Raw genomic sequence first — 27,819 nt, forward strand, 5'->3', positions numbered from 1 at the left:
TTGCATTATGGATGTAAAACATGGCTATCTTTCTTAAGAAGAATTGTGACATCCTTTTTTTTTTTTTTTGACACTTTCTACTTTATAGTCCTTTTCTCATTTTATTTCTCTAAAAAGACACTCTTAATGGGCTCATGATGCCCTGCCATTAATCTAGTAGCTTGCAATTTTACTAAGAGCCTCCCTAAGTCCCGAGTACAAAAAGATACTTAGCAAGGTTGCCAGAACCAGAGCCAGAAGATTACCTGATCCAGTTAACAATCCGTCAGCTTCAATCACCCTTACTCTATCGTAATAATGGATCAATAAAGTCAGACACTAATAAAACTACTGAGATCGCTGATGGATAATGGTGATTCTGAAAATGGATGATGGTTGATGTTCTTCCACTTTGGTTCAATTTTTAAAAAATTATTACTCTTATACCTAGACATTTTGGCAATGTCTTAAATGTTAATATAATAGTACATATAAATTTTAGATGCAGCTTATGTCTTAATTTTCAGAAATATTTGGAAGATCTAAGTTTTCCTGAGGTTTTTGACAACGATCCAGTCAACATTAGTTTGCCAATAGTTCTATATGTGAAATTTGCTCTTTGTTGCACACCTACTATGTGCCTGGCTGGTACTAGGGGTGACAAGACAGAACCTCTGCCTATAGGAAATTTACAAACTATTAGAAAGAAAGATATGTAAACAGATCATTTCAATTTAATGTGATTCAGTATATCAAGTGAAAAAATATACATGGCAGAAAAAAAGAAAGAATACATAGTGTGTGAAAAAAAGTCTGAAATATTTTTATACAATGAGAGTCCATATGTAATAGTGCTATGTAGTTCATTATTATCCATATGTGAAAAATAAGACCCATATGTGCATGAGCATCAAAGCTTCCCCTGCCTTTGTTTAACCCTAAATTGGTAGGGCTCTGTCCTTAAGTGACTTTCTAGATGCTTCCTACTCTATCTCGTGGTATGCGTTTAGGGAACTCTGATTAATGTAAACATTAGCCTAAGCAAGACATAAATCAAAAGTCTAGTCCACAGGCTATGATGTATCCCAAAGCAACTTTTTAGATTCTCTATTTTTCTGTGCTTTTGGGGGCTGGGAAATAGTCAACAATTCAGGTAACTTGGGGGTCACTTCCATTTTTATTGGAATAATATGCAGTAAAAATTTCACATGTAGTCACTGCAAGATGCCGTTTTTCTTGTTCTTCTGGTAAAATCCTTATTGAATGATTCATGCATGGAATCTGACTAGACTAGTGAGTTTCAAGGGAGGAAAGAGATTTCAAGTCTTACAGGGCCCCCAGCATTTGAAAGATCATATACCATGTTGTAATCTTCAATCTGGAAAATCCTAAAGAAACACCTACTGTTTTGATAATACAGATGACAGAGAGTCAGGATTGATGATATTTTCATGGGTGGAAGGGATGTACAAAGGGTACGCCAAGATCCATGTTTTCAACGAGAGAGGCTTGGGATTCTTGTCAGTCAAGAGGAGATGTGGGCTTAAAAAGATCACACTAAGTTGTGAGTTCATGCAGATCTGGGTTCCACATCACTTTCCAGCCGAAATGTCTGGCAGATATTAAATACATACTAAACGTTCATTTGATAAAGCAGAATCGGCTAAATCTGCATTCAAGTCCAAGATGGGCTCCTCACCACTGGCGTGACCCCAGTCAGACTGACTACTGTATCACAACGCCCCATACTACATGGCAATGGTAGTAGCACTCACCCCATGGGTTTGTTCCAAGACTCCATTCATTCCAGCATTGTTTTTCATTTATTCACCACATATTTATTGAAATCCTATTATTATCCAAGCACTGGGCAAGTGACTGGAAAAGTAATGAGCTGAAGGGCCATACTATGTGCCCTTGGACAGGCAATACATAAAATAATAAATGTGATACCATTAGCAGTGCCTGGAACATACCAAGTATGGACTTACACGACGTTAATTACTATGACAACACTCTGCCACCGCCTCCTCAACGGGCTTTTATTGTACGATCACATTTCAGGTCAGTCAAAACACTATGCTATACATAACAGAAAGGTATCAGGTAAAATTTCAAATGACATATTTTAAGTCAAATACATTTTCTTATGAAGAAAGAAGACTGTACTAATTAAACTGAGTTGCAAGTCAAGTGGGAACAAGGGAAAACACCAAGGAAAACAGTATTTCCATCTGTTGCAATATTCAAATTCGGTGCTATCTTCTAAAGTTGGCCCGCACCTGGTAGCTGACACCAGGATGACACACGCCACTTCCCTGATTTGGATGATCGACCAGTGCCCTCTCCCATTTCTAGCGAACAGCTGTTCCTCCCTGAGGATGCATTTCAGGTGTATCTGCTCTGCCTTTCCTGACTTCCCAAACATCCCACACAAGGTACCACTATAGCACTTGTCATGCTGTTGATTTTCTACCAGAGCCTTGATTCTTATCTCCAAATAGCGTGCTCTCATCACAGACCAGGCTGGGAACATCTTAGTTGATCAACAAAAGGGCACTGAAATAAAGTAAGCCCTGACTGCAAACTACCAGAAAACCCTCCTTTCTCTGTTCTGTTATTGTTGTTCTGAAAGGTCAAAGGTAATGGCAGCTTAATTGTTACATGCTTCTTTTAAAATCATCACTTTCAGCTGTCACATTAAACTCATAGTTTAAAGAATCTTTGTTCATTAATTTGCAAGAGATCCCCGAACAGGTTTTTCCAAAATGCATCCACGCAGATGTCTCGGAAGTTGCAGTGCTTGCTGGTTACGTCATCCCAGTCCTCTCCCGGTGTCTGCTTAGATGAGCTCCCCAGAGCACTCTCAGAAAGACACAACTGTTACCGCAAGTTTTCCTCTTCAGTGGCCGGTCTGTGTAAAACACCAACGTTCAGGGAATAAAGGACTCAGGCGGACAAAACTGTTGGTTTAAATCCCAAGTTCAAATGCTACACACAGCACCGACCAGTGAATAGGCCACAGCTCTCCATGCTGGGAAACAGAATCTGAAAGTCGGCAGAAATTGGCCGTGGGCCTCCTAACCCCAGTGTGACACGCTCCTCTCGTCCCAGGAGCCAAGTTGTAAGCTTTTCTAAGATCCATGAAGCACATGTCTCCTCCCTATGAGGCGCTTCAGCTCTTTCTGGGAGTCTGCTGAAGTTCCGATCTGAAAGAATGCCATCCTCGCAGAAACCCCGGCATCTAGAAGGATACCATCTGCCACAGGCTGAGCTTTCTTTTCAGCCAAATACATTATTTATAACCTTTCTAATTGTGAAAAGGTAAGGGGTGGAATTTTTCTAAAGCCTGACGTACATATAGTGAGATTCTGGACCTTTGCTCTAAAATACTGCAGGTCTCTACATTTGAAAAACAACAAACCAAAACAAAACAAACAGAAAAGCCCACAAGAAATCAGTGGAGGTGACATAATGGTTCAAAATGTTATATTCTTTCAAACCCCTGCTGGAACGGGACAGACGCTGTAGGTATATATTTATAACACATGCAGAAAGTAAGGAGAGAGCTTTATTTTTGTGCTTGGTCATCTTAGTGGCCGGTGAAGAGGTTTGGGGAGAGGGGAAACCTTCTGAAAAAGAGGTTCATCAATTGGGGAAAGGCAGTGATCTGATTACCCTTAAAATTGCTTTGTTGTGCCTTTAACAACAACAAAAAAACCCACCCCAAAACAATGCTAATCAGGTTATTCAATCATTTAAACCAAAACTGTTCATGCTTTTCTGCCAAATCAACCAACCACAGCAAAATCTGTTATCTCTGATTGCTCAGCTTCCAGTCAAAAAACAGTTAACCCCCACTATACCAAAAGTTTTCTAAAATACCCGAAAAGCTCTGCACATTCATGGAGGAAAAAGAGAAAGCCGTGTCATCTTTAAAAGGTAATTGGAGTTCGGTACCATATTTGCATATTACAATATACTCTAATAAACTAAACAGCCTGCACTAGAAGCCAGCAACTCCCTAGCATTACACGTGGCCTGCACACCGGCTTTTAGTGCACTGATTCTTTTTTTTAACAGGACTGTGATACCATGATCAAAACTTGCTAAAGACTTGCCGATGGTTTAACTGAGGTGGGAGAAGGGAGCAAGAGAATCCACAAAATGGTGCTTCACCCATGTTTAAAGCTTTCAGGTTCCATCAGCAGAGAGAGCAAAGGCTACAACGTCTTATTTACACAATTATCTAAATACGATTAAACAGCTGATGGACAAATATTAAACTGGAAAATGTATAGTCATTTCAGCTTAATGTAATCCTCTCTCTGTAAACACCCAAGATGATTTTTTTCAACCAGAACAGTCCTGACATCTCATAAGCCTAAGGGTGAATAGCAAGAGATTGTTTTTGATAGTTATAAATATTCAAAAGACATGCAGACCATCTGCTTTCATAATACAGGTAAAGCAAGACTGGAATGGTGACTGCTGTATAAAAATGATTCTTTTAACAAAGTCTTCCTCTCCTCGAAAACTATAAAGACAGATGTCAAAAACTGTTTACACAGAGCAATCAGGAGCGTGCAAAATGTAATATTCCTTTTACACACAGTGCTTGCTAAAGAGATTTTTTTTCTTTTTCTTCCCATCTGTGTGTTGCAACACATTTCTACAAGTTAAAAACATTTTTTTCAAACAGAGATCTCATGAATACCCAAAAACATGCTATCTGGTTTCTGAATGCTAATTAATTTCAACTAAGGAATCTGAATATCTTTTTTTCTGTAGGAAGGAATGTATGTTTTGAATTGGAATACTCCAGAGAGGCAGCAAGAGAAATCATCTTGCACAGGTTTTTTAATTCTATAAGGGCTATGTCCATGGTTCTACCTTGTCTGATACAGATCAGTGATGTCCATGCTTTAAACGAAAGCACATCACTGCTAATGTCTTTGGTATAAAGTCTAAAATAATTGTTTTCTGAGATAAATGTCTGCACATATCAAATATATATACATATCTATGTATGTACACACACGGAAGCCTTTAACTTCTAAGTCAAGGCAGAGTGATGCATACAGCTCTACTGTTAATTTTCAGAACTGGAACACTAATCTTGACAGTAACCTTTTTATGTATCGTATTAATGGCACAGAGGCATTAAGCACCTTTTTATAATTTTCAATAAAATGAGCATTTACTCAACAATCTGTCAAACTGCTGGCTTTCTATTCTTTTACAACTTTATTTTTTGAGAAGTGCAACTTCACACACTCCAATGTTCCTCCCTTTTCTGCACGTCCTGTCTGCCTATGGCCTGAATTTTCCAGCAGTTTTTTTTTATATGCATGTGGAAAAATCAAAGGTCAAACTTTAATTTCAGATCAAACAGAATCAACTCCACATTAAAAAACAATTTTATTTTCAGAAAATGGGGTTTTCTTTTCATCCCAAAGGATATCCAATACTACAAACAAGCTCTGAAAGGCATCACGCGAGAGGGTGACCTGGAATGGGTTTGTTGAAAACGAACAGGTAGTCCCCGTCTGGGGTTTGGATGTGCGAAGGAAAGGAATGGGCTTCATTTGCGAGAAGCAAATGGCAGGATTTCTAAGTGTAATGTTCTGTTTGTGTGTGTTGGCTTATGTTCCCCAAATCTTCCCCACTGGATCCTCTATTGCTTTCTAAGCTATTCTCTTGGGAGATACAACTGGGGCATATTCAAAATCTCAATTTGTTGAGAAGAGACTAATCACTTCTAAATTTTACTTAAACTCCAGTTGTCGTAGTTACGACTCTTGCCATCCTGATCAATCCCAGTGCCTGAAAAATGGCATTTTCACACAAAGTAACCCTACCAGGGTTACTAAAATGTACTAAAAATGGACACTTGATACAAAGCTCTAAGTCTAAGGGAATACAAAAGGAAGCAAAAGAGAACACAACCAATCCTGTTTTAATTTTCTCAGCACCTCTTCTAAAGATGAAAATGTGATCATTTCCAACACAGAAATTTCATTTAATTATTTAAGCATCCAATTCATAATTTTTAAAGAAAATGTTGATTCATAGTTCATATGGCTTTTTTCACATAATTAAAGTAATTTTACTAAGACCCTGATAATATCTTTGACTAGATCCTCTATTCAGTTCTTTTGTAGAAGTACCTATCCAGATTTTTCTTATTACACTGAAACCTTCTTACTCAAACTAATTGAATATGTTAGTGAAGAGCTTAAGTTAGAAAATATTTGTTAAAAGGTGTATTTTTACTGAAGGCATATAATACTTCAAATTAACTGCACATAGAAGCTTACATCTGTTCATCTGAAATATGAAGGAAATTGAACTAGAAATTCTTCAAGGCCCCTTCCAACAGCTTTAAGATTGTATTACTTCTGTATGTCTTCCCAAACAGAGGTCCTACAAGGTCCTTTAGTGACTAAAGAAGATGCAATTGTAATACACATTATCCATTCTCAGGCACTCACTGTGCAAACGTCCCCAGCTACAGTTTATTTTTAGGATGGTTAAAGTCCCTTGGTATCTTGTTTATAAGATGATTATTAAAAACATACTCATCACTTAGTTAAACATTATGCTATTCCAAATAGGATTTTCACAAGTTTTTAATTAGATAAATCTAAAGCCAATGATTTTGATTTTATAATAAAAACTGTTTTCTAAAATTCCAAATCTCTATCAATTGGCACATTTGGAGAATGCTTTCTTACTCTCTTACTCTGATGGCACTTGTGTGGTTAAATCTCCCATCCTCTGTGGAGATCAAATTTTCTAATATCTATGCTTAGAAACAGCAGAAAAAAGATACCAAATTTGGGTTAAGTTCCAGGGGTCCTAAATAGAGCATATTGAAAAGCTTTATTTAAGCCACAGAGTGGGGGAAAGAAAAAAAACTAAAGTAGTTTGAAAAATCCATTTCTCTAAATGCAAACATTAGAATTAGGCTTTGTAACTCTTCACAGATTTTGTATTTCTTCTTTGCATTCCTTCTTTACATGAATATTATTAGATTTTAATCTACATCACCTAAAATTGGGAAGAAAAGACAGTCTGCCTTTTAGCTTTTGATGGAGCCAACAGAACTCTGGGAATCTCATGAAAGGGAAGCTCTCCTCAAAAATGACATCACTTTCAGGTCTGCACAAATCCAAGGAAGCCCCATTGTAGGATCTGTGGACCCCACTCAGATCTGATCCAAGGTTCTCCAGGAGACTAAGGGCTAAATCACGTCCTTGATTTCTGGGTTTTATTATTAGCTATCTGCCAAGATTTCCCATGTCCACTAGATAAATATAAATCTATGTCACCTCTGGATTAGGTCACAGAGAAAAAACGCATTAATCTGATTCACCTCTATCAATACTATGCAAATGCTTCAGTTTGGGAAAATGCCTCACACTGGTAATCACCTCTTCAGCTGTGGTGAAATGGTAAAAAAAACACAAACACGTTGGACTGGTTGGACATCATGAATTAATGAACCCCATCCATCGTGTGCTGTAGGCTGAGCTGGTGCTCATGCGCAGGGATGGACAAACCAAGTCCCCGAGGCCCATTCTGGAATGGCTGAACAGTTATCTCCACTTGCAGTTCTCTCTAAATTCAGGTGATTCTGGACCTTTATAGAACTGACATACACATTATATGTTTACAGCCTTAAACAGAGTCTCCAAGGCCAAATGTGGACTTAAAACATGAACAGAGGAATGGACACTGTGAGCTCACATAGGGTGGTATTGACTGTTAGCATTTCTGGGTTGGCAGCATCAGCATCTCTGTCTATTAATCATTTGACTTTGTTATTGAAATTTCCCCTCATTTTATTTTTTAAATATGAGAAATGGACAAATGGAACTAAAACATGTCAGCAAAGAGATTTTACTAACTGAAAGAGATTTTATAGTCCGTAAAAGAAACTGTGGATCTCATCTATAACACAACTGAGACAAAATGAAAAGTATTTGCCACACTAAAATATATGTTCCATTATGAAAAATTCTTAATGTGCAGAGAAATATGGTGCTAAAAATTGTGCTTAATAGTGATACATAATTAGGAATTAGGTCTTTTACAGCTTTTTTTTTTTAGATCTCTGGGTCCCTTGAATGCCTCCTCCCCCCAGACTATTGTTCTGCTTACAAATATATAAGTTTTATACATATATTTAAGAATATTACAATATAAGGAAAAACACAAAACAGCTTGGAATGTGAGGTTTCCTTAAAAAAAATTCAGAAGCAGTTTGCTCTTGGTTAGGTATACTAAAAATTAAGTTTAATAGGAAAAATATTTTGTAAGGTAGGATACTTAGATAAGAGCATCTATAAAATACCACTAATAAAACTACTGACAGAATTTATTGGTTCATGAAATTAACATGGTGAAAACCCTATGAGGATATTTCAGTTTTACAAATATTTTTGAGATCCTACTGTGTGTTGGCATTTATGACTGTGATGGTGAATAAAACGCAATCCCTTTAGCACAGACAGAGTAAACAGGGAGCCTAGTTGGTCCACAGGGAGTATCAGAATAATGCAGAAAGTACTGTGATGGGCGCATAAAGGGACAGCAGAGCACTGAGTGCGGGGAGTGGAGTAGGGACAGTTAAAGGACACTGGGGAAAACTCACATCCAGACAACAGTGCCACGAGGCATCTCTGTCTTCCTTGACATTGTCCAGTCTAACAATGTCCATATCATATTTGCTTAATTTGCCAATGTTCTTACTTAAAGCACAAGGCTTGAGTCTTCCCCCACTTCCATTTTAAGATACAATGGAACTTTGTGCCCTGGCTGACTTTGTTCAGTGGTTAGAGCACTAGCCTGTGGACCAAAGGGTCTCGAGTTTGATTCTAGCACATGTACCTGGGTTGCAGGTTCGATTCCCGGTCAGGGCATGTGTGGGAGACAACCAACTGTTGTGTCTCTCTCACATCATGTTTCTCTCTCTCTCTCTCTCCCCCTATCTAAAAATCAATGGAAAAATATCCTTGGGTGAGGATTAAAAATAAATAAATAAATAAATAAATAAATAAATAAATTACATTGAAATTTTTCGATGATTCTAAGGACAATGCTAAAAGGGTCCCATAAAAGAAAGAATGATTTCTAGTTGGTCTGGTTCAGGGGTTGAGCATCGAACTATGCATCAGGAGGTCCCCAGTTCGATTCCTGGGCAGGGCACATGCCCTGTTGTGGGCTCAATCCCCAGTAGGGGGCATGCTGCAGGCAACCAATAAATGTTTCCCTCATGATCAACATTTCTCTCTCTCTTTCTCCCTTCCTCTCTCTGAAATCAATAAAATAAATTAACAATAAGAATTAGTTATAACACGTCCTCTTAATTTTTTTCAGAAAAGGAAAGTTCTTGGTTGTTTCCATAAAAAGGAAGCTTACATCAAGGCTTCCATGTAGCAGCCGTTTCTTAGACCACGCAGCACCCACAAATGTGATTTCCAACTCTCCATCCCGCGTCTCAGAAGAAACAACTAACGCTACTGTGTACTTTAGAACTGAGCAGTGTTCTAAATGTCGTATAAATACTAACTATAAGTATTAACTCATGCAATTCTCCTAACAATCCTGAAAAATTGGTACTTCTTCCTACTTTACAGCTGAGGAAATCGAGGCATGAACAGTCATGTGCCCAAGCTCACAGGGCAGGTGATGACAGCTCATATTCTTAACCCTCATGTAATGAGTGCTACTAGCTCACTAATTAGTGATGACAAAGAGCAATGACACACAGAGACTCACACATACACAATAGAATGAAGTTGCTGAAAAAAATACATTACTTCAAGAAATGGTTCCATTAAGAAATAAAAAAAAAACACACAATCAAGCTCCATGTTAACAGAACCCTGGAGGACTTTCATTACGTTTTGGGAAATGTCTACTGGTGAAGTTTCGAATAGTTAATACCTGTTTCAGTTAGCTCCATATTTTTGAACTGCTTGGGAATAAATGCTGACCTGACAGTAAAATGGGACGAGCCTAGGACAGTCGGTGGTACCTACTGAGGAAGTGTCCTGCCTTGTCGTCTAGATAGGAATGTGATCTCCAATAATGCTAACGATGAAAGCTTCACTCTTTCTTAACTTTCAGCATATCACCTGGTTTGCATCTTTAACCCCGCTAAGTAAACTGAATTAGACTAACACATTCATGGGGAACTATGACAATACAAGATATCTTTTGTAAAAGAAGAAGATGAATAATGAGGATAAAGTTTTAGCGTAAGAACGAGAAAGAAAGATTATCAAAGGAAGTCAGCCACCTTCTCGACAATAAGGAATTCTGCAACCTTATGAATTGTCCATGATGAAGCTCCAGCACCCCATAATAATACTGCATATTAGAACACAATACAATCTTGTATTTCTGTTGTGCCCTTCATGCAAGCATCCCAGGGTGCTTTACAATCATTATGAGTTAAAATTAAAACCGAAGCACATACAATTCCTAATAGAATCATTTTAAAAATGCTAAACAGAACAAATAACTTTTAAGTCTAGATTTAAAAGTCCCAACAGCCAGAGCGTTCCTTACTTCAATTGGCAATGAGCTGCAGAGCCTGGCTGAGGCCCTCCCCTGTTATGTTAAAGGCTCTCTTATGTTTTTTATGCTCAGAGCCTGTTATGATCAAGCAGTTTCCAATGGAAAAAACAACAACAAAAACTGGGTGTATCTGTTTGTTTGGATTGTTCTGAATTTAGGGTTTTTGTTGTTGTTGTTTAATTATGAGTTTGTATGAGGCCCAAATCTGACATGAAATAAAGCAGGTTTAAAAAGCAAATCCGGATAGAGCCCAACTTGAAATCTAAGTCATAATTGTGAAAAAATACACTCAAAAAGCACTCTAAAGCTAGCTCTGTTTTAGCAGGAAAACCAGATTAATTAGCATGTACTAGTTAACTTAAAACGCGCGCGTGCACGCACACACGTACACACACACTAGAAAATAGCATTTAATGGGCTTTCACCCAGGCCACGTCTGTTCCTAAGCCTTGGAAGTATTTATTATTCTACAAATCAGAAAAAAAATAGGGAAAATGCTCTCATGATATGGTAATTTTTCTTGCATTAGTGATTTTGAGGTCAAAAAAAACCTGTTCAAGATCTAAAACAAAGCATAGGTAAAAATCTATTAAGTGAAAATGAAGTACTTACACACTGTTAAGCATCCCTAAATTGGCATGGCTTAAACTCTTTTATGTTGTACTATTGTGAAGATAGTGGCCATAAAATATTTTAGATCAATCTACTTTAACTTAGATGCTTTATTAAGTTCAGCTTTTTTTGATTAATATTTCTGAAAGGTTATAGAGAACTAACATCAAGCTACAGTAAAATCTTCATGTATCTAAACTAGCTAAAAATGAGATTCTAAAAGTAAAACTTGCAATTGAGAGCACACTTCTAGATTCTATGTCATATATATTACACAGAGCAGATAACTCACTGTCTGAAATGAGGAACTACAATGAAGTAATAACTGGTTAAAAAAGGAGGCAGAAAAAATTATTTGGTGTAAGTTCAGCAATTCACACAATTATGCATATAAGACTGGTTTACCATTTCCATTATGGATCTTGCCATTAATACAACTGCTGAAAGTGGTAATAAAATCCAATTAGTATCAAGTACTTCAGTGCCTGGCGAAGTAGATATTCATAAGCTGGAATTCCCATGGTCAGTAGGGTCAGGACTGGGATGTTTTGTCATTTCAATAAAGAATACAGATATTCTCCAAAATATGTGGTAATTAACAAGATTTATAATATTATACTAGAAAAGGGTGAGTACCAAATCCTACAAGCACATCTCAAACAGGAAACTTTCTAGCTTGTGTTTTTTTAAGAGAGGAAGGAAATGGGCGGGAGGGAGGGACATCCATCCATCGGTTGCCTCCCATATGCACCTGGACCAGGGATCAAACCCACAACCCAGGTATGCGCCCTGACAGGGAATTGAACCTGTGACCTTCTGGTGCATGGGACGACACTCTAACCAACTGAGTCACATGAGCCAGGGCAGGAAATGTTCTAGTTTTCAGTGGAGCTGCCAGCTATATCCTCATCCATCATATCAGTCCATTGGATGACTACGGTCTATACTTTCAAATAGATTCAAGCACTGCCCCCTGTTTCCAGTGAAATGCCTAACACTGCCTCAGGGTTCAAAACAAAGGGCTAGCCCTGGCCGGTTTGGCTCAGCGGTTAGAGCGTCGGCCTGCGATCCTGAGAGACCCGGGTTCGGTTCCCGCTAAGGGCGTGTACCTCGGTTGCAGTTTGTCCCCGGTTGGGTAGTGCGGAAGGCAGCCCTCGATGTGTCCCTTCCACATCGACATTTCTCTCTCTCTTGTCCTCTCTCTCCCTCCCACTGTATCTGAACAAAAAATGGAAAAATGTCCTTGGGTAAGGATAAAAAAAAAAAAAAGGGCTATTGGCTCAATTATATCTACTGATCAAGATGGATATGAGGATGGGGAGAGGAGTGACTGCCACAGAGCTGCCACAGGCAAACCTTCTCGAACCTCAGTAAACCAGATTATTCCGGAAGTCAGTTCCTATGGTCTACGCTACCCTCTCATGCTCAAAGTCAAGGGCAGGAGATGATGGTCCTTTTAAAGCAAGTCAACGTACAAACAACAGAATCAAAGATACAGAAACACACGTTAAAGGAAAATTTCAATAGTGAGAATAAATACAATAGGAAAACTATAAGTAGTTATTAGTACTTCAAAGAAATCTAATTATTTTATAAAACACATCAAATTAATTTAAAAAAGCCTTAAAAAAAAAAAAAAAGTTCTTCACTATATATGGGACCAAGAAGGACACTTGGTTAAGCTCAAAGGCTCCAGGTATGAATTCTGGCCCCTCCACTAGCAACGTAACCATGGGCACTCGTAAACATGCTATGCCTCTGGTTCCTGAACTGAACACAGGAATATAAAACTAACTGGGTGATAAGGTGCTCCTGGTATATCAAAAGTACTACAGGAAAATTAACTTACTGAAACTTTCCAGGGTTCTGTTAACATTGGACAGAGCCTGAACTTCTGTTTTCTTTTTATTTCTTAATGGCACTATTTCTTGAAGTAATATATTTTTTCAGCAACTTCATTCTGTTACACATATGTGAGTCTTTGTGTGTCATTGCTGTTTGTCATCATTTTGATTAACTATTATTACTTCAACTATTAAGATGTATCATCTTTACTATTACATTAGAAATAGGAGTCTCCTGTCACACAGCTGACTGGTGATACATATTTCTGAATGTGTAAATATGTGAATAAATGTCATAGGTTATACTCTCCCATGAAATACAATAACTGAGGCTGCATGTTTCTTTGAGAAGATGTGATTATCAATGTTTGCTAAAAAAATGCTTTTAAATGTCACTTCAGCCCGAAAACTATGAAAAAAAAAAAAATTACACAAAGTGCAGCTAAAAAAGATGTAACGGGGTTTTTTAAATTTTTGCTCTAGTGTTATTTATTAACATACAGTGAAAATCAACTGAACATACATTTACTAACTATCTGTGGAAATGACTGTCAAATTTCAGGGAATCAGCATAGCTAAATGTTAAGCTTCAGGAGGGCAGGACAATAAACTGTTTTGCCAATACATAATAAAAAAAATCTAACATATTAGATTCTGAGATGCTGGCAGGAAAATGAAAACCAAAAAATCATTTTTCTCAATATTACTTCTAAATAAAATTGTTCAAATTTAAATTCATCTTATATAGCTATTGTTACTTGAAAGTAAAAATGACAATCTCTACTTATTTTTTTGTAGTCCTTGGGCTTGGAGCTCCTTTCCCCACATGAGAAACAAAAACAATCCAGTGCCTTAAAGATGTGAAGGCTGTGATGTGTGGTGGGGATGGGTGGTTAAAATGAAAATCTCTCAGCAGTATCTGACCTAAACATTTTCAGAAGGAAGACATTAAGCTGGTGGAAGTAATAGCTGACTTTTTACTTATGGTACTTCGAAGAAAATGAATCTATCCTTGTATTGACTATATATATATTTACCCAGTTTAAGTTCAATTTCTAAAACTTTAGGGAGAACTAAAATCAAAATGAAATGTCTTACTGTAAGTCAAAATGTTTATTTTTTTAAACTCCCAATTTGCCCCCCAAATTCACACTCTCAAAGTCCTCATGACCACAGGCCTTCTTGTCCCCAAGTCAAGACGTCATTCTCCGCATTACTTGCAGTTCAGAATATAACATCCAACCTATCTAACCACATCCACTGAAAAAAGCAAGAGTAACAACACAACGCCCAACCTCAGATCTATAACAAGCTAGGCGTTTCTTATGTCTTAGAACGTTTTACAAAAACAAACAAACATGTGGTACCAAACCTTAATAAATGGATGTCGGTCTATCTGGGCAGATTTATGATAGGAAAGCAGTACCAGAAATAAAGAAAGGTATGAGTTATAAATCAAACCACATACATGCACACTTATGGAGTTTCTGCAGCTGGAGAAAACTCTGCAAACAGTATCAAAGAAAACATTACTGCACCAAAACATAAGTATTCATTTTAACATCAGCACTTACTTTAAAATGTATCATTGGGAAAGGACTTTTAGATCAGTCACTAACCAGCATTTTGACTTTACTCTCCAGGGACGCTGGCTCCATCTGTCCAAGGAGGAGTCTGGGAAAGGGACACCTTCTAATTCTACGATTCCAAGTCCCAAATAGACTTCTGCTTAGCAAGTATGGGACCATCCTCCTAAGAGCATCGAAGGCAGGGCTTCTCAGACACCCCAAGGCAAATTCCTGCTGGCTCCCTGTCCCCTACTCTGTAAAGGGAGTCTACTGCCCACAGGGTGGACATTCTCCTGAACTTAATATTAGGGGATCCTACAGCCATAAGTTGCTACTAGGGTATTTCATCACATTGAACAAAACAAACTCTGAATGTACAGCAAAATCGTGAACACTGAGTTGTGTGCTGAAAGTTCTTACGTGAATGAATCAAAACTCCACAGGGAGTAAAAGGTCTTAACACTTAGGATTTCTTGGTATTAGGTCCATTGTGTACAGGACTGAGACAGTGTTTATTTGTGGGGCATTTTCACCACAGTATCTTCACCATCAAATCTTAGCCATAGGAGAAAAAAAGAGTAGTTTTGCCAAACTCAGCATATATTTTGGGGCTTAGGCCTTAGAGAACTTGCAGCTCTCACTTTTAACTAATAACTTATGACAGACAATAAAATAAAAAAGAAATAGAATATAATTCATTGTTAAGACATTCTGAATTGACGGTCAGACTCACGGAATTTATTCTAGAGGAAGAACAGAAGATGACGTAGCAGAATATAAAACAAGTCCCCCATGCAGAGAACAGGCTGCACTTTTTTTTCCCCATAGTATTAAATATTAAATTCATTTCAAATATTTGCTGCCACCTCTAAACTATGCATAATTTTTTCAAAAGATTTTCTTGAAACAAAAGATGACTGTAATTACAACTGATGTTGAAGTTCCAGCCTCGTTTCGAATGGTTACAGCGGAGTCTCCAGACACACAGGGACGCGTGTGCTTCTGAAGGCCTCTCTTCGGAAAATCACCAATGTATGACTCCAAAACCAAGTCCCGAATTTCATTTTGTCATTCGGTTTAATGTTATAATTGCCTGTATTCAATTCATTTCCCATGATAACATTAAGTAAATTCACAATTATATTTATAAGCTACAGTGAGGTGGAGTTTATTGGCTGAATGTTGATGTCATTTAACAATTAGTTCTCACTGCCTATATCGATAAATCCTTGGACGTGCATCCTCTTCTCCAGCTCACAGTACAATGCACTACATCTTTGCCTGATTTTACTTCCAGAATCAATGGGACACTTAGTAACATGAAGATACAGGAGATTCCTATTCTGGGTATTTCTACATGTATTAACTCTGAATTTAAAAAAAAAAAAAGTATTTCTAGGACATTTCAAAATTTCAAATGCTAGTAACCAAGTGACATGTTATCTGGAGTTGTCTGCAAAACCCAAAGTCCCAAAGGTAAGAGTCACCTGCTTCATTATATCATCCTATTGATTTGACTGCATTTAATTAATTTAAATTACTTTATTGGGTGGGTATAAATTCACATCCTTTCTACTCCAAGGATGAGAGAGGAAGGATAGAAGGAGATGAGCTAAAATGACAAAACGAGTTGGCTCTGAATTTCAAGAAACTGACACTTGGCAATACAGAGAATATTTTACCTGTGGCTAATGCTCACCTTAACAGAACATAGAAAGCCATCATTAACTATAAACTTAAGTCATTTGCTTCACTCCTTTAACTGCTAACACATATCAAAGTAAAGCTGATGGACTGTAACACAGCAAACCCGAAAGGCATGGAGTTTCCCATAGAAGCCACGAGCATCCTTCCAGAGGTGCCCAGTATCTTCATGAGCATCACATCAGAAACACATTTAAGACTATCTCAACTGCAGAAATGTTTACAGCAGTCATACGGTTCAAGTTCAAATGACTGTCAGAATAATATTCAGAATTACATTTCAAACTTTAATGAAAAGAAAAAAATGTACACGTCTAGTTCGATCAGCACTTCAACTACACTGTATCATGGAATGACCTTACACTGCATTTGGGCACTGAGGGCTGGCTTTCAACCACATGCATGTGGTGACCACACAGACAGCCCATGAAAAGCAGGTTCACAGCACCTCTGTTTTTTTTCCATCTGAAATTAGCTGAGCACTATCAAAAAATGATGTTTGGTTTTACATGTAGAAATAGGGCCAGTCTCTCTCTACAGTTTTAGTAGCTCTCCATCAAAATTCATTCTAAAAAAAAATCAAGCACAATAAAAATATATCTTTGTCTCATTCCAAAAATCCCTGGTGGCATGACAGGCATCTCAGAGCAGGGAAAAATGGTCAACCAATGCCCCAAAACTGGTGAGGAAATCCTAACGAACAATAGCTACTCAACCCTTCGTTATAGGACAGAGATTTGTATTCTGACTTTTATACTTATATTTACTAAATGCTCTGTTAATTAGTTTTTTTATAATCAACAAAGCATCCAAAAACTGAACTCTTATTTTGATTCAGGAAACATGAGGCAGATTTCCACATTAACACTTACAATGCCATTCACTATAGGCTGCTGGAAGTAGTACTGCCTTCCTTACATAAGGGCACTCAGGAGAATGCAGCTTCCGTGATCAGAGCGCTCAGAAGAGAAACTGGAAAATAAGCTAGCCTAGTCTTCTACTCAGCTGTTTTTCCTTCGCCCTTTTCCCAAGGGAGGAAAAGTGTAAAGGCTTTTTTCAGAATGAATCAAGCGTATTTTTAAAAGTCACCAGTGGTCAAGCCACTTTGCATATCTGGCGAAGTCTCACCTCTGGTTACCAGTTGCTTTAAGACGATGGAGCCCCATCACACCTCAGATCAGGGCTGCCCATGATGTCTTATTGTTTATTACACGCTATGCTAAGTACCTGTGAAAGGGGGCACTCCTTGGCCAACGAACTCTGATTCATATCTTTCAGTAAGTCCTTCAGAGCATTCCTTACTGTGGTGTGCGACCATTGTTCAGGAGGCAAGTCTTCGAGTTTGGGGCAACTATTTGAGACATAGATTAGAAAGGGGATTATTACAAGATTGCATCCCGCTGCAAAACATTCCTTTAAGACAGACAGATTTCATTTTGCGCATCAAACAGATGCATCTGGAGATTGCTCTCGGTCTCCTGATTGTTCCGATTAGTTAATTACTTTATACAACACATCTGCTGTATCGATGCATGAATTATACATCAGCTGCCTGTGGTGGCTATTTTTTCTCGTTACTTCTACCTTCCTGCTCTGATGCGCTTGGGAAGACAATTTAAGGTGTACTGCTTTCTCACAAGCCATCGGGAAAAGCATTAACGTATTAACCATTCTCCTTTCACGACTCTGTTCAGACGAATTGAAATGGTAAAAAAATATATATATATAAATAAATAAGATCGCGGCAATAGCGAAGAAGACATTCTTTCACAAAACGTACACAGATGGCACTGTTCATGATATGCAAAAATATTTTTCTCTTAAGTAAACTTCATGTAAAATGCCTTCTTGTAATGCATCATTTAATTGACTAAATATAAAAAGTCTTGTTTTTTGATAACCTGAACAAAGCTATACATTTGGGGGGATGGGGATTTTGCTTTTCAATTCTACAGTGAAGTTAGGAAAATAAAGCAGAACGGGTAAGGTAACAAAATCAATTTTAGTTAACCCTTCTGAAACATGGAAGAAATAAACACTGAAGGTGGAGCAGAGATGCTTTAGTTCAAATAATCAGGTAAGCAGAACATTTTCCCTGGAACGCTGTCCTGACTCACCTGTGTAACTGAATTTTCAATGTGACCACATGATACACGTCTTGAAGCATATCTGCTACCGTAGCATCAGGGGCGTCTGTCACATAAGACAGTGGAACTGGGTTCCACTTTCCAACCTGGATTAGCCCTATGCCAGATAAAGACAATATATCACTAAACAGTTTACCCTTCAGATAATCTATCTGGTAGGTCTTTTTCTTTTGTAGCCCTTACCACAAGCAATATTGTTATTTCTGTCTGAATGATTCCCTTCCCTCTAAAAGGCAGGTCAATGAAAATATTCATAGCTTAGCTTCCCAAATTGTGAAATTATGTAAATGACTGTGGGGTTGTTTATTATTTTGGAACTCAAACCCCACCAATAAAACCTATGCACAGGCCACTTTTTCCTAACTTACAGGAAGTTCTAATAAGACATAGCTGAACCAGTTCTAAACAGCATTACGATTTAGATACGATTCTCTACTGCAAAGGGAATCAGCATTGAAAAATACTTTACAGCCCATAAAACCATCAGAAACAGAATAAAAGAAACAGAACTAGATATTCAGTCATAAATGCAAATTGACTCTCAACAGTCCATCTGCTCAAATACGCTCCTCACTTCCTTGTGGGTCCTCAGTGGAGCAGATTATTAAGGTCAATAAGCATACTAATGATTCAGCTGAAGTAATTTAAAAAAAAAAATCTACCTCGACATTCCACATGAGCAAAATGTGTGTTAACTAAACCAAACTGAATTAAGCCAATTTTTTAAAGCCACAGTCTAAGGAACCAATTCAATACACAGGCTACAGTTCTTTGAATAAAAATATCCAGTGCTTTCTCCGCAGGGTAAACAAAGGATGCCAAGCAATTTTTCCAGCCCCACATTCGCATTATTTACCTTTGGCCTGGGCAGCAGAGCTATGCGAATAACCCAGAGACAGCAATGCCATTTCTATCAGCTGGTTGAAAAGCATGTCCTTTCTCACCAACACAAATTCCGCATGCTCCTCCTTGCAATCGTATTCAATGGCGTTTTCATAATGTTCCACCACGCAAAAAACTGGTAGCATGGTTCCTATCAGAGAGACAGAAAAAGAGATGCACACCAACAATCTTCGGAAATACAGTCTGGGGGAGGAAAAAACTAAGCCATGAAAATAAATCTTCACAACAGTGAGAGAAGGGGAGAGACTGTTTCCAAGGCAGACAGGGCACACACGCGCGTGCACAACACACACACACACACACACACACTCTTCTCCTTTTTAAAGTTTTAAGGGAAATATTTAAATACAGTGTGAAGTTGGTCCTATGATAACTTGGGCTCCACTTCATTTAAAATTAGTTAATGCAGAATTACCTTTCTGATCAAATGATGATGATGATGATGAGAGAAGTGTCTTGTCTGAGCTGTTGTGAATGATATACAGTGTGCACACGTAACTCACTCCAACTGTCTTTACAAGAACCAAGTTCATGTTTCCTACAGGCTTTTGTTCATATTAAACTTTTCTTGTTTGTGTCCATCCAAAAAAATTATCTTTGACTATAAAAGTATTAGCATTTTTCTTTCCTTTTAAAGATTTTACTTTAGAATGCTTCCATAAAAGAAACACACAACTTAACCAAACTGGTGCTCAAAATATACAATTTCAATATATGCATGATGTAAATAAGATTTATTTTTATGGCTATTCATTTAACCTATCTGACTAAAAACACATCACAGTCACTGTATGTCTTTAAAATGAACCATCTTTGTTATAGTAAATGGGAAAAAAACGAGAAAGAAAAGCAAACTGGCTTCATCAGGACATACCAGGATAAAGGAATCTGTGTAGATTTGATGGATCTCCCTTTATTTACTTTAATCCAATGTAATAACTCAATAGCCAAACGATTAATAAGCAGAGGCCACACCAGTGCTAGAAAAGAGGCTTCTAGAAACTAAAATTACGGAATGCTGTCATGCTCAAGGTGGCTATGCAGTGCACTGTCAGACTTCCAGGGAACAGAAAAGGGTTAAAAGCAGATGCATCTGAACTGCTCTGTGGCAAACTGCCAGGAGGGTATCATCTTTACCATAAATGATGACAAGGGTTACTTTAACAGGGCACCCAGGATCCTCAATTAGTCCTGTAACATTAATGCCTCTATAAGCTCTGCCCTCAGGACTTGCAGAATCCTACCAACTTCTGAAGATGTCTAGTACACGCCAACCACAGCTAAAAAAATTGGGATTTTCTACTGACACCGGAGATGCCCTTTAAAAACGCTCTATTCTGCGAACAAACGCTAGCAGTAAAACAGCTACATTTTTCTACACGTGCATCTTCACCAGAGCTCCAGTGAACTGTTCACAAGAGATTCTAGCTCTGAAACACACACACACACACACACACACACACACACACCCCTTTAGGTTTACTTAGAAAAGCTCACAAACTCATCCGGAGGTACCCAACTAGGCATAAAATCAAGCCAATATTCTTGCCATTCATTCGGCTGTTTTATACCAGAGAACCTGTCAGGAATCAAAAGACGACTTGGGGTGTCCACAACAAAAACAGCCACATACACACTGGTGATTTCTTTCCTGGCTTGAAGGTACTTTAGCAAAATCTCCTAAACAAACAAAAACATTCAACCCCTTTTTCTTAAGTAGTGCTTTCTCATTTCAGCCACAGTTTCTATCTCGCACCTGTCAAACAGAACCCATGCAGAAATAAGATTATATGTATTTAAAAAAAACCACCACCATTAAAAGGCTTTAGTGATTTTGTTGTTTGAAATAAGCAGAGAACCTTTTACAACTAAACTGCATTTTGAAAACAAGTCACTATCAATGCAATGCTTTAAGAAAAAAAAAAATCATTTGAGCAGGAAGTGAAATTACTGTACTTTGGTTTCTCCTCCCCCTGTCCTGATGTCTTCAGAATTGGGTTAGTACAACAAAAACATACGCATTGATTTTTCCTCTTAAAGGATGATACAGACTTGTCCTACTATGCCGTTCTGTAGACCTATGACATACTGCACGTTTTTTAAACTATTGACATACATTGGATATATTTTCCACTTTATTTAGAGGTATCGTATAGATAATTAAGGTGGCTATTGATAAAGTGACAATAGTATCATTTCATTACAAACCTAGCTGCTAAATCTTCCAGCAGCCTGTCACGGTTGTCCTCCTGATATTGGGAATAATGCTGAACAGGAGCCCTCTCTACACTGTCTGATTATTTGTGCTAGTGTTTGGCGAGACTTCCAACTACAGCAACTTCATAACCTTCCAGCATTAAAGGGGGACTGCACTGGTCACTGCTGAAGGCTAAAAATACCACATGATTTAAACCTGGAGGCAGTCTTAGAAGCTTCTGCTGAAGGTTTATGCGCCTGTGTAAACAGTACGTCTGCCATAAGGAGCAGGGAAGTCTGTAGAATCCTTGTCTAAAACTGTCCTGGCATTAAAGTTTGCTGTGCAAATATCACATAATACCAGAGACAGCTGAAATCTCCTATTTAGGAATTTATGGAACTTATATGTTTGCAGGCGTCAGAAAGTCTTTTTTATAGAGCCCCGGTGCTTCACAGTACAATATTAATGCACTCTGTTTGAAAAGCCGTAATAAATTATATTTTTAATGCTCTTACCCTGGCTTTCTTAAGATGCATACATTCTTGGCAAACAATCAATAAATAGGGTAATCATGAGTAGAGGCCAAAGAATTTGCTGAAGTGCTGTTTTTCCATTTTTAATAGATAAAGATCTAACAATACGGACTGCTGTGTCTGTTCATTTCAGGATCAATATATTCTTTGTTTTCGCCAAACCAAGGAAAAAATAAATGATTGTATGATAAATGTTATGCATCAAACACAATGAAATTCCTCTGCCTTCTAACTTTATCTGCTTAATATTCTTTGTTGCTAAAAGTGGCATTTTTAGCCTTTGCTTAGCAAATGTAAGGAAAGTCTGAATCCTATCCACTTTTATTCAAAGACCATTATGAGGAACACACATTAGAACCGGCACAAGCACTGCTTCACATAAACAACACTGTGGGACACAGATGAAGTTGTTAAACTTAATTTAATATAAAATTGGTAGAAAGGAGTCACAGTTACACATCTGCCCCTTTTAACCTTGCCTAAATCTGCCCTTCCTTTGTAAAAAAAACATCCAATTATAGCACAAATCAAAAACAAGGATCATCAGGTTTTTCACTGCTAAATAATACATTTGCTCTTAGGAAAACACACCCCAAAAATGACATCACAAAACTTTTACATCATATCACGTAAGATTTCCATTACCTCTGAAACTGCCTCTTACAGCTAGTAATCTAATGAGAAAACTAGGGTAGTACTCAATTTAATTGTCTTATTCTTAATCAGAGTGAGTTCAAGCAATAGCCACCTATGTATCCTTTACTACAATAACACCCTATTAATGGAAGCCTTGGGTAGCTAAAGACCATTACACTGAACTCAGTACTTATCATCCTAAATGTCCAATGATTACAGTCTATAGTAGTAAAGACGCTCCACTCAAACACAGAGCCTCCACTTTCAAAATGTGACTGACACTGCAGCCAGGAATGTAACAAATTTCAGACCAGAAAGAGAATCAAGGAAAAGAACCTACAAAGACATGTCTGCCTCTCCACACCCACACAAAGTGGCCTTGGGTAGGGCCAGGGCTCACAGCTCTCCAGGTTTGGCTTCAGAGTATTTACCTTTCCTAAGGTTGGTTTTCATCAGATGGCCCGAGTGTTTTAAAGGCACTCCCTGCATTTTTCCACCTGTACTCCCAAGCCTTCCTCTTCCTAGCGGGCTCCCGTTCTGCTCCAGGCGGGCAATCTTGGCTGGTGGACCCTTCGGATCGCTCACATTGTTAGACATTTCTGAGTGTTCTTTCCCCTGAGTTGCCTCGTTCAAATGATCCATACTCAGTTACCCTCTAAAGATCACCTGCCAGAATTTAAAAAGAAGACATTAGAATTGGGTGTGGGGGGGTCTCTCTCTATTTATATACATATATCATGTAAATGTTTTACCCCTAATGTTTCTCTTCACAAATATAAGGTATCTGTAAGATTACTCAGCTAGATTTGTAATATAATGCAAATGTTACTGTATTTCTAGGTACCGTATGTCCATTCAAGTTAACAGAGTAATCTGTGAAAACTGTACCAACACAAATGAATAAAAGTAATTTGTGACCTACCAACAAAACTAAGTGGGGGAATGGGCTTACCTCTAAAACAAGAATCACACCAAGAATAGCCAGAAAGAAAACAAGTTATATTTATATAGTGCTAGTTTTAAAAAATGGAAACTCGTAACAGAACAAAACAGCAACACTTTAATCAAGGATGGACCAATTATCAGTCCAAAATATTTGTTAAATCTGTTATGATTTATATATGATTTACATACCTTAATTTTTATGAAACACACACACACACACACACACCTCACGTCAAAAGAAGGTAGCAAACATCTAACTTTTAAACTCCCCATTGGCTTTACAGGTTAATTTGTAGAAAAAGTTTTCCACTATGAAAGTTTCAAGAGTTATGTGACCTGTTAAAGACCTAGTCAAGTCTTGGCTCAAATGTGTGATTGGATCATTTCACTCCTAAGCAAATGGATGTTAGGAAGGAGTTCTTCAAATATTCCAGGTACTGAAGTATTACAACTCACACGTTTTAGAGTTCATATTTAGGAGTATGTTAGCAATGGAATGCTCTTAATTTAAATAGTAAAAAACTTAAAAATCCTTTGTAATATCAGCATTAGATCTAAGTGCCAAACTCGCTTGAATAAAAAACCTTGATATTTTGCTAAAGCATAATTGCCAGTTTTCAAAAATAATCTCAGTATGCAACGAAGTCAACATCTTGATTAGCTTCAAAAAAATCATAATTATTTTCAGTTATACAATGGAGATCAATTTTCATATGGTTTATGATAAAGCAATGAGTACACTATCCAAGTCACTTTTAAAAAAGTTTTAACTAGAATTGATAAGAACAGGTGAGTGGAATTATTTTATGAACTTTTGTAGTACTTAAAGTATTGCGATTACCAATACTAAGGGGGGGATCGTATTTAGGAAAATCAGATAGAATATGATAATTACTACTTTCTTCCAGCTGTCTAGTAATTTGACGACTCTGATACTTTTAAAAAATTATTATACCTGAGAAACTATTTAGATCTGATTTATTGAAGCCAGCTTATATTAGCATGGCTTTTCTATAAGCATGTTTTCTTCTGTTTAACCATAGATTACTTTGTCCATTATACTCAAGAAAAGAGGTGAATGGGGAGGAGGGAGTGATGGTAATCTGTAGGCTTAAAAGCAACCTTAAGAATGCCAACTGAAGAACTGTAAAGTTTGAGAAATAATGGCTATTTATCCTGGTACTCCAGGGTGGCACGCTGAGAACTAAAGGTTTACCGTTGATCGAGGTCCCATCTGTTTTTGGTTATGAGGTTCATTAACAATAAATGTGCCTCTTTTAACCACTTTTTATCAAGATTACTCTTCTCCATTATATTAAACTAAAGCCAAAATTAGAGAGATGATTATTAACTTATTCAAAACACTCTATAATGTTACATGTGGATTATACTACAGAGCTGCTTTTTCTGAAATTGGTTGCCTTACCCTAGAGCAGAAAATGAATTTTAAAACATGATTCGAAGAGAAAAGATTTAACCAGTGGGGCAATTTAAGAAAAAGAAAGAAAAAAGTAGTCAACAGCATCAAAGTTAATGGTACAAAACATATTAAGTAGTCATGAGGCTTAGCAGCATTACAAAGTAGCAGCAAATGAAAGTGATAGATAATTTAGTTAATGTATCAATAATCAAAACATCATATAGGTCATGCAGAACTGTCCTTCTACCTATAAGCGTCTATTAAACACTCAGTCATCTTGTAAAAAGCTTTACATTATAAAGCAAAATTACATGCACATAAAACACCCAATTTACTCATTTAAACTCTATGCCCAAGGCTAAAGTTCACCAAACCTCAGTTTGGAATTGCAAAGAGCAGTTTCCAATGGCCTGCTGGACTGACAGCACAGGAACTAAGTACGGTCTCAACAGACAGATGCCAGGCTGAAGAGTTTCTTTTGAGTTACACATTTTAAAATCCATTTTCATGTAACGTCTGGTTGGCACACAGAAAGCAGGCTACTTTAAAGCCCATTTCCCTGTCCATAAACTAAGTCCATATGTGATAATTACTGAATAAAACAGTGAACTCAGACACAGCAATTATTTCCCTTTAAAAGAAAAAGGAAAGCACGAAATTCCGGTTTCAAGAACCTATTTTTTTGCAATGTGGGATCCTTTTCAACGACTCCCTTGCTGGATGGCCTCCCTCGCCCCCACAGAGCCCCATAATCACATTTTAAGAGATTGTGCCCTTATCCATTCCATATGGCCGGCACGATCCAGGCCAAGCTTTCACTGTGACCTTTTAAAGAGACAAAGAAGCAAAGTACTATCTAGAAACAGAAACACTGCAGTTTTACTGAGTGAAATTAGCAAAACCGACCTGAAACTCACCACTTCAAAACTTGACAGCATATAAATAACAAAAACAAAGGAGATTTCCTTTGCAGCCCGGGTTCTTGAAGAGAAGTTCAAGACTGATGTTTTCTGTCCCTTTTTTTTTTTTAAATTAAAAAAAAAAAAAAAGCAGCAGACCTGAAGGCGACTTCCCCTGAAATTGTATTATTTTCTCTTCCCCTACCCCCGCCCCCCTAAGCGGGGGAAGGGCAGAAATAAACGTCTAGAAGAGTAGCCATGGGGGGTGGGGGGAAATGTTAAAAAAAAAATCACAATTCGAAAAGCAACATATATGGTTTGTAAAATGTCTAACCTCAGAGAACGGGGTTTTCGATGGGGGAGGAGGGGAGAGTGGGAAGTAAGGAGGAGGGCGAAGATAAAATTGATCTGACAAGTGATTCGTTGGGGGAAGAATCGTAAAAACAAAGCAAAACCCGTTATGAGCTGTACACTGTGGTAGAGCTGGGGAGGCGAGGTGGTGACTGAGGATTCTCTTAAAAAAAAGAAAAAAATTCACTGCGGACACGGTCTCCAGAGAGGGAAGAAGAGGGTCCCCTCGCTTGCCCCCTCCCTCAGCTCGCTCGGGTTTTTCGGTGTGAGGACAGAAAGTCTACTTCTGGCTGTCACTTGCAATGTTATTCTCCAATGACCCCGGAGAACGCAGAGGAGAAGGCCACCTCGCCTCCCTTCCCAACGCCCCCACCGCCCTCCCCAACAATCGCGACTAATACGAACAAACCTTAAACTTTCTTCCCACAGCCTCGCACCCTCACCGAGGGCATCTACCGGGGGACAGCGAGGGTGGGGGGCAGGAGGTGGCGAAAAAAGCCCCGGAAAGGCACTAAAATGCCACTTTTGATTCGGCCCTCGCTGACAACAGCCCTGAGGACCCTCTCCCAGCCCATTGACACGGGGCTGCGAGCGTCTGGGGAGCCGAGAGAGTGAAGGGCGAGAGGGGGCTTGGGGGGGAGGGGGAAAGAATCAGAAGGCACCCCCAGCCACCTCCACCACCTCAGCAGCGACAAACTCCCCGCCCCCTCCCCCCCAAAAAGTCGCCACGCTCTCACTCAGCCAGAGTCCGAGGTAAACAACGAGCACCACAATGGCACTAGGACTTAAGGGGAAAAGAAACCCAGAAACCCCAACAAAACTGACGAGGAGTTTCCCAAAATGCAAGAAGGGGGTGGGAAGCGTCCTCTGGAGTCGCCCAGGCTTTCTGCTCGGTCCCCGGGCAGGCTAGAGGGCGGCTGTTGCTGTTGTTGTGACGAGGCCGGTTGTTGCTGGGTGGCACAGGGAGAGGTGTGTGTGTGCGTCTGTGTGTGTGCGTGTGAGCGCGAGTCCCCGGACGGGGCTGCTTCTCTCTCTCTGCCTCGCTCGCTCTCGCTCGCTCTCCCCCTCGCTGCCGTCTCTGTCCCCATTAAATTATTAGTTGACTCATCCCGGCCGCTGTCGCCGCCGCCGCCGTGCCCAGCTCGGCTCCGCGCGTCCGCCCGGGCTGCAGCCCTCTACGCCGCTGCTCCTGCTGCTGCTGCTGCTGCCGCCGCCGCCGCCGCTGTGGCTGCCTCTTCTTCCTCCTCCTCATTTTAATACAAAATCACCCCGCTCGCAGCCCCAGCCCCGAGCACGCAGCCTCCTCCCGGCCGCCCGCCGCCGCCCCGAGCCCTTCCCCAGCGGGGCCGGCGCATCCACCGCGTCCGGGGAGCGGGAGCGAGCGAGAAAGTGGCGGCGACGGCGGCGGCGGCGGCGGCGGAGGAGGAGGAGGAGCGGGGAGGGAGAGGAGGAGGAAGGGGGTGCGGAGCGGAGGAGGAAGGCGGCGGGGGG

The 27,819-nt window shown here is 39.0% G+C and overlaps 1 protein-coding gene and 1 pseudogene across 7 annotated transcripts in view; both read right to left on the reverse strand.

Moving 5' to 3' along the window:
• SATB1 (SATB homeobox 1) overlaps nt 1-27,819 on the reverse strand; it is a 102,721-nt gene that overhangs the window by 55,886 nt on the left and 19,016 nt on the right. For 3 of the 7 annotated variants that reach the window (XM_036266566.1, XM_036266570.1, XM_036266569.1), the window contains exons 2-5: nt 23,145-23,379; nt 19,301-19,477; nt 18,415-18,541; nt 17,525-17,648 (exon numbers count right to left, since the gene is read on the reverse strand). In XM_036266566.1, coding sequence (XP_036122459.1) covers nt 17,525-17,648; nt 18,415-18,541; nt 19,301-19,477; nt 23,145-23,355 — 639 coding nt within the window. In that variant the 5' untranslated portion in view covers nt 23,356-23,379. Of the gene's footprint in view, nt 1-17,524; nt 17,649-18,414; nt 18,542-19,300; nt 19,478-23,144; nt 23,380-25,984; nt 26,724-27,819 lie in introns of those variants that run through there. The other 4 variants (XM_036266572.1, XM_036266573.1, XM_036266567.1 and 1 more) reach the window with 3 other exon arrangements.
• On the reverse strand, nt 26,738-27,444 carry LOC118633086 (annotated as a pseudogene).

The sequence above is a fragment of the Molossus molossus genome, unplaced genomic scaffold (assembly GCF_014108415.1).
Source record: "Molossus molossus isolate mMolMol1 unplaced genomic scaffold, mMolMol1.p scaffold_m16_p_18, whole genome shotgun sequence".
In the NCBI taxonomy this organism is placed as follows: Eukaryota; Metazoa; Chordata; class Mammalia; order Chiroptera; family Molossidae; genus Molossus; species Molossus molossus.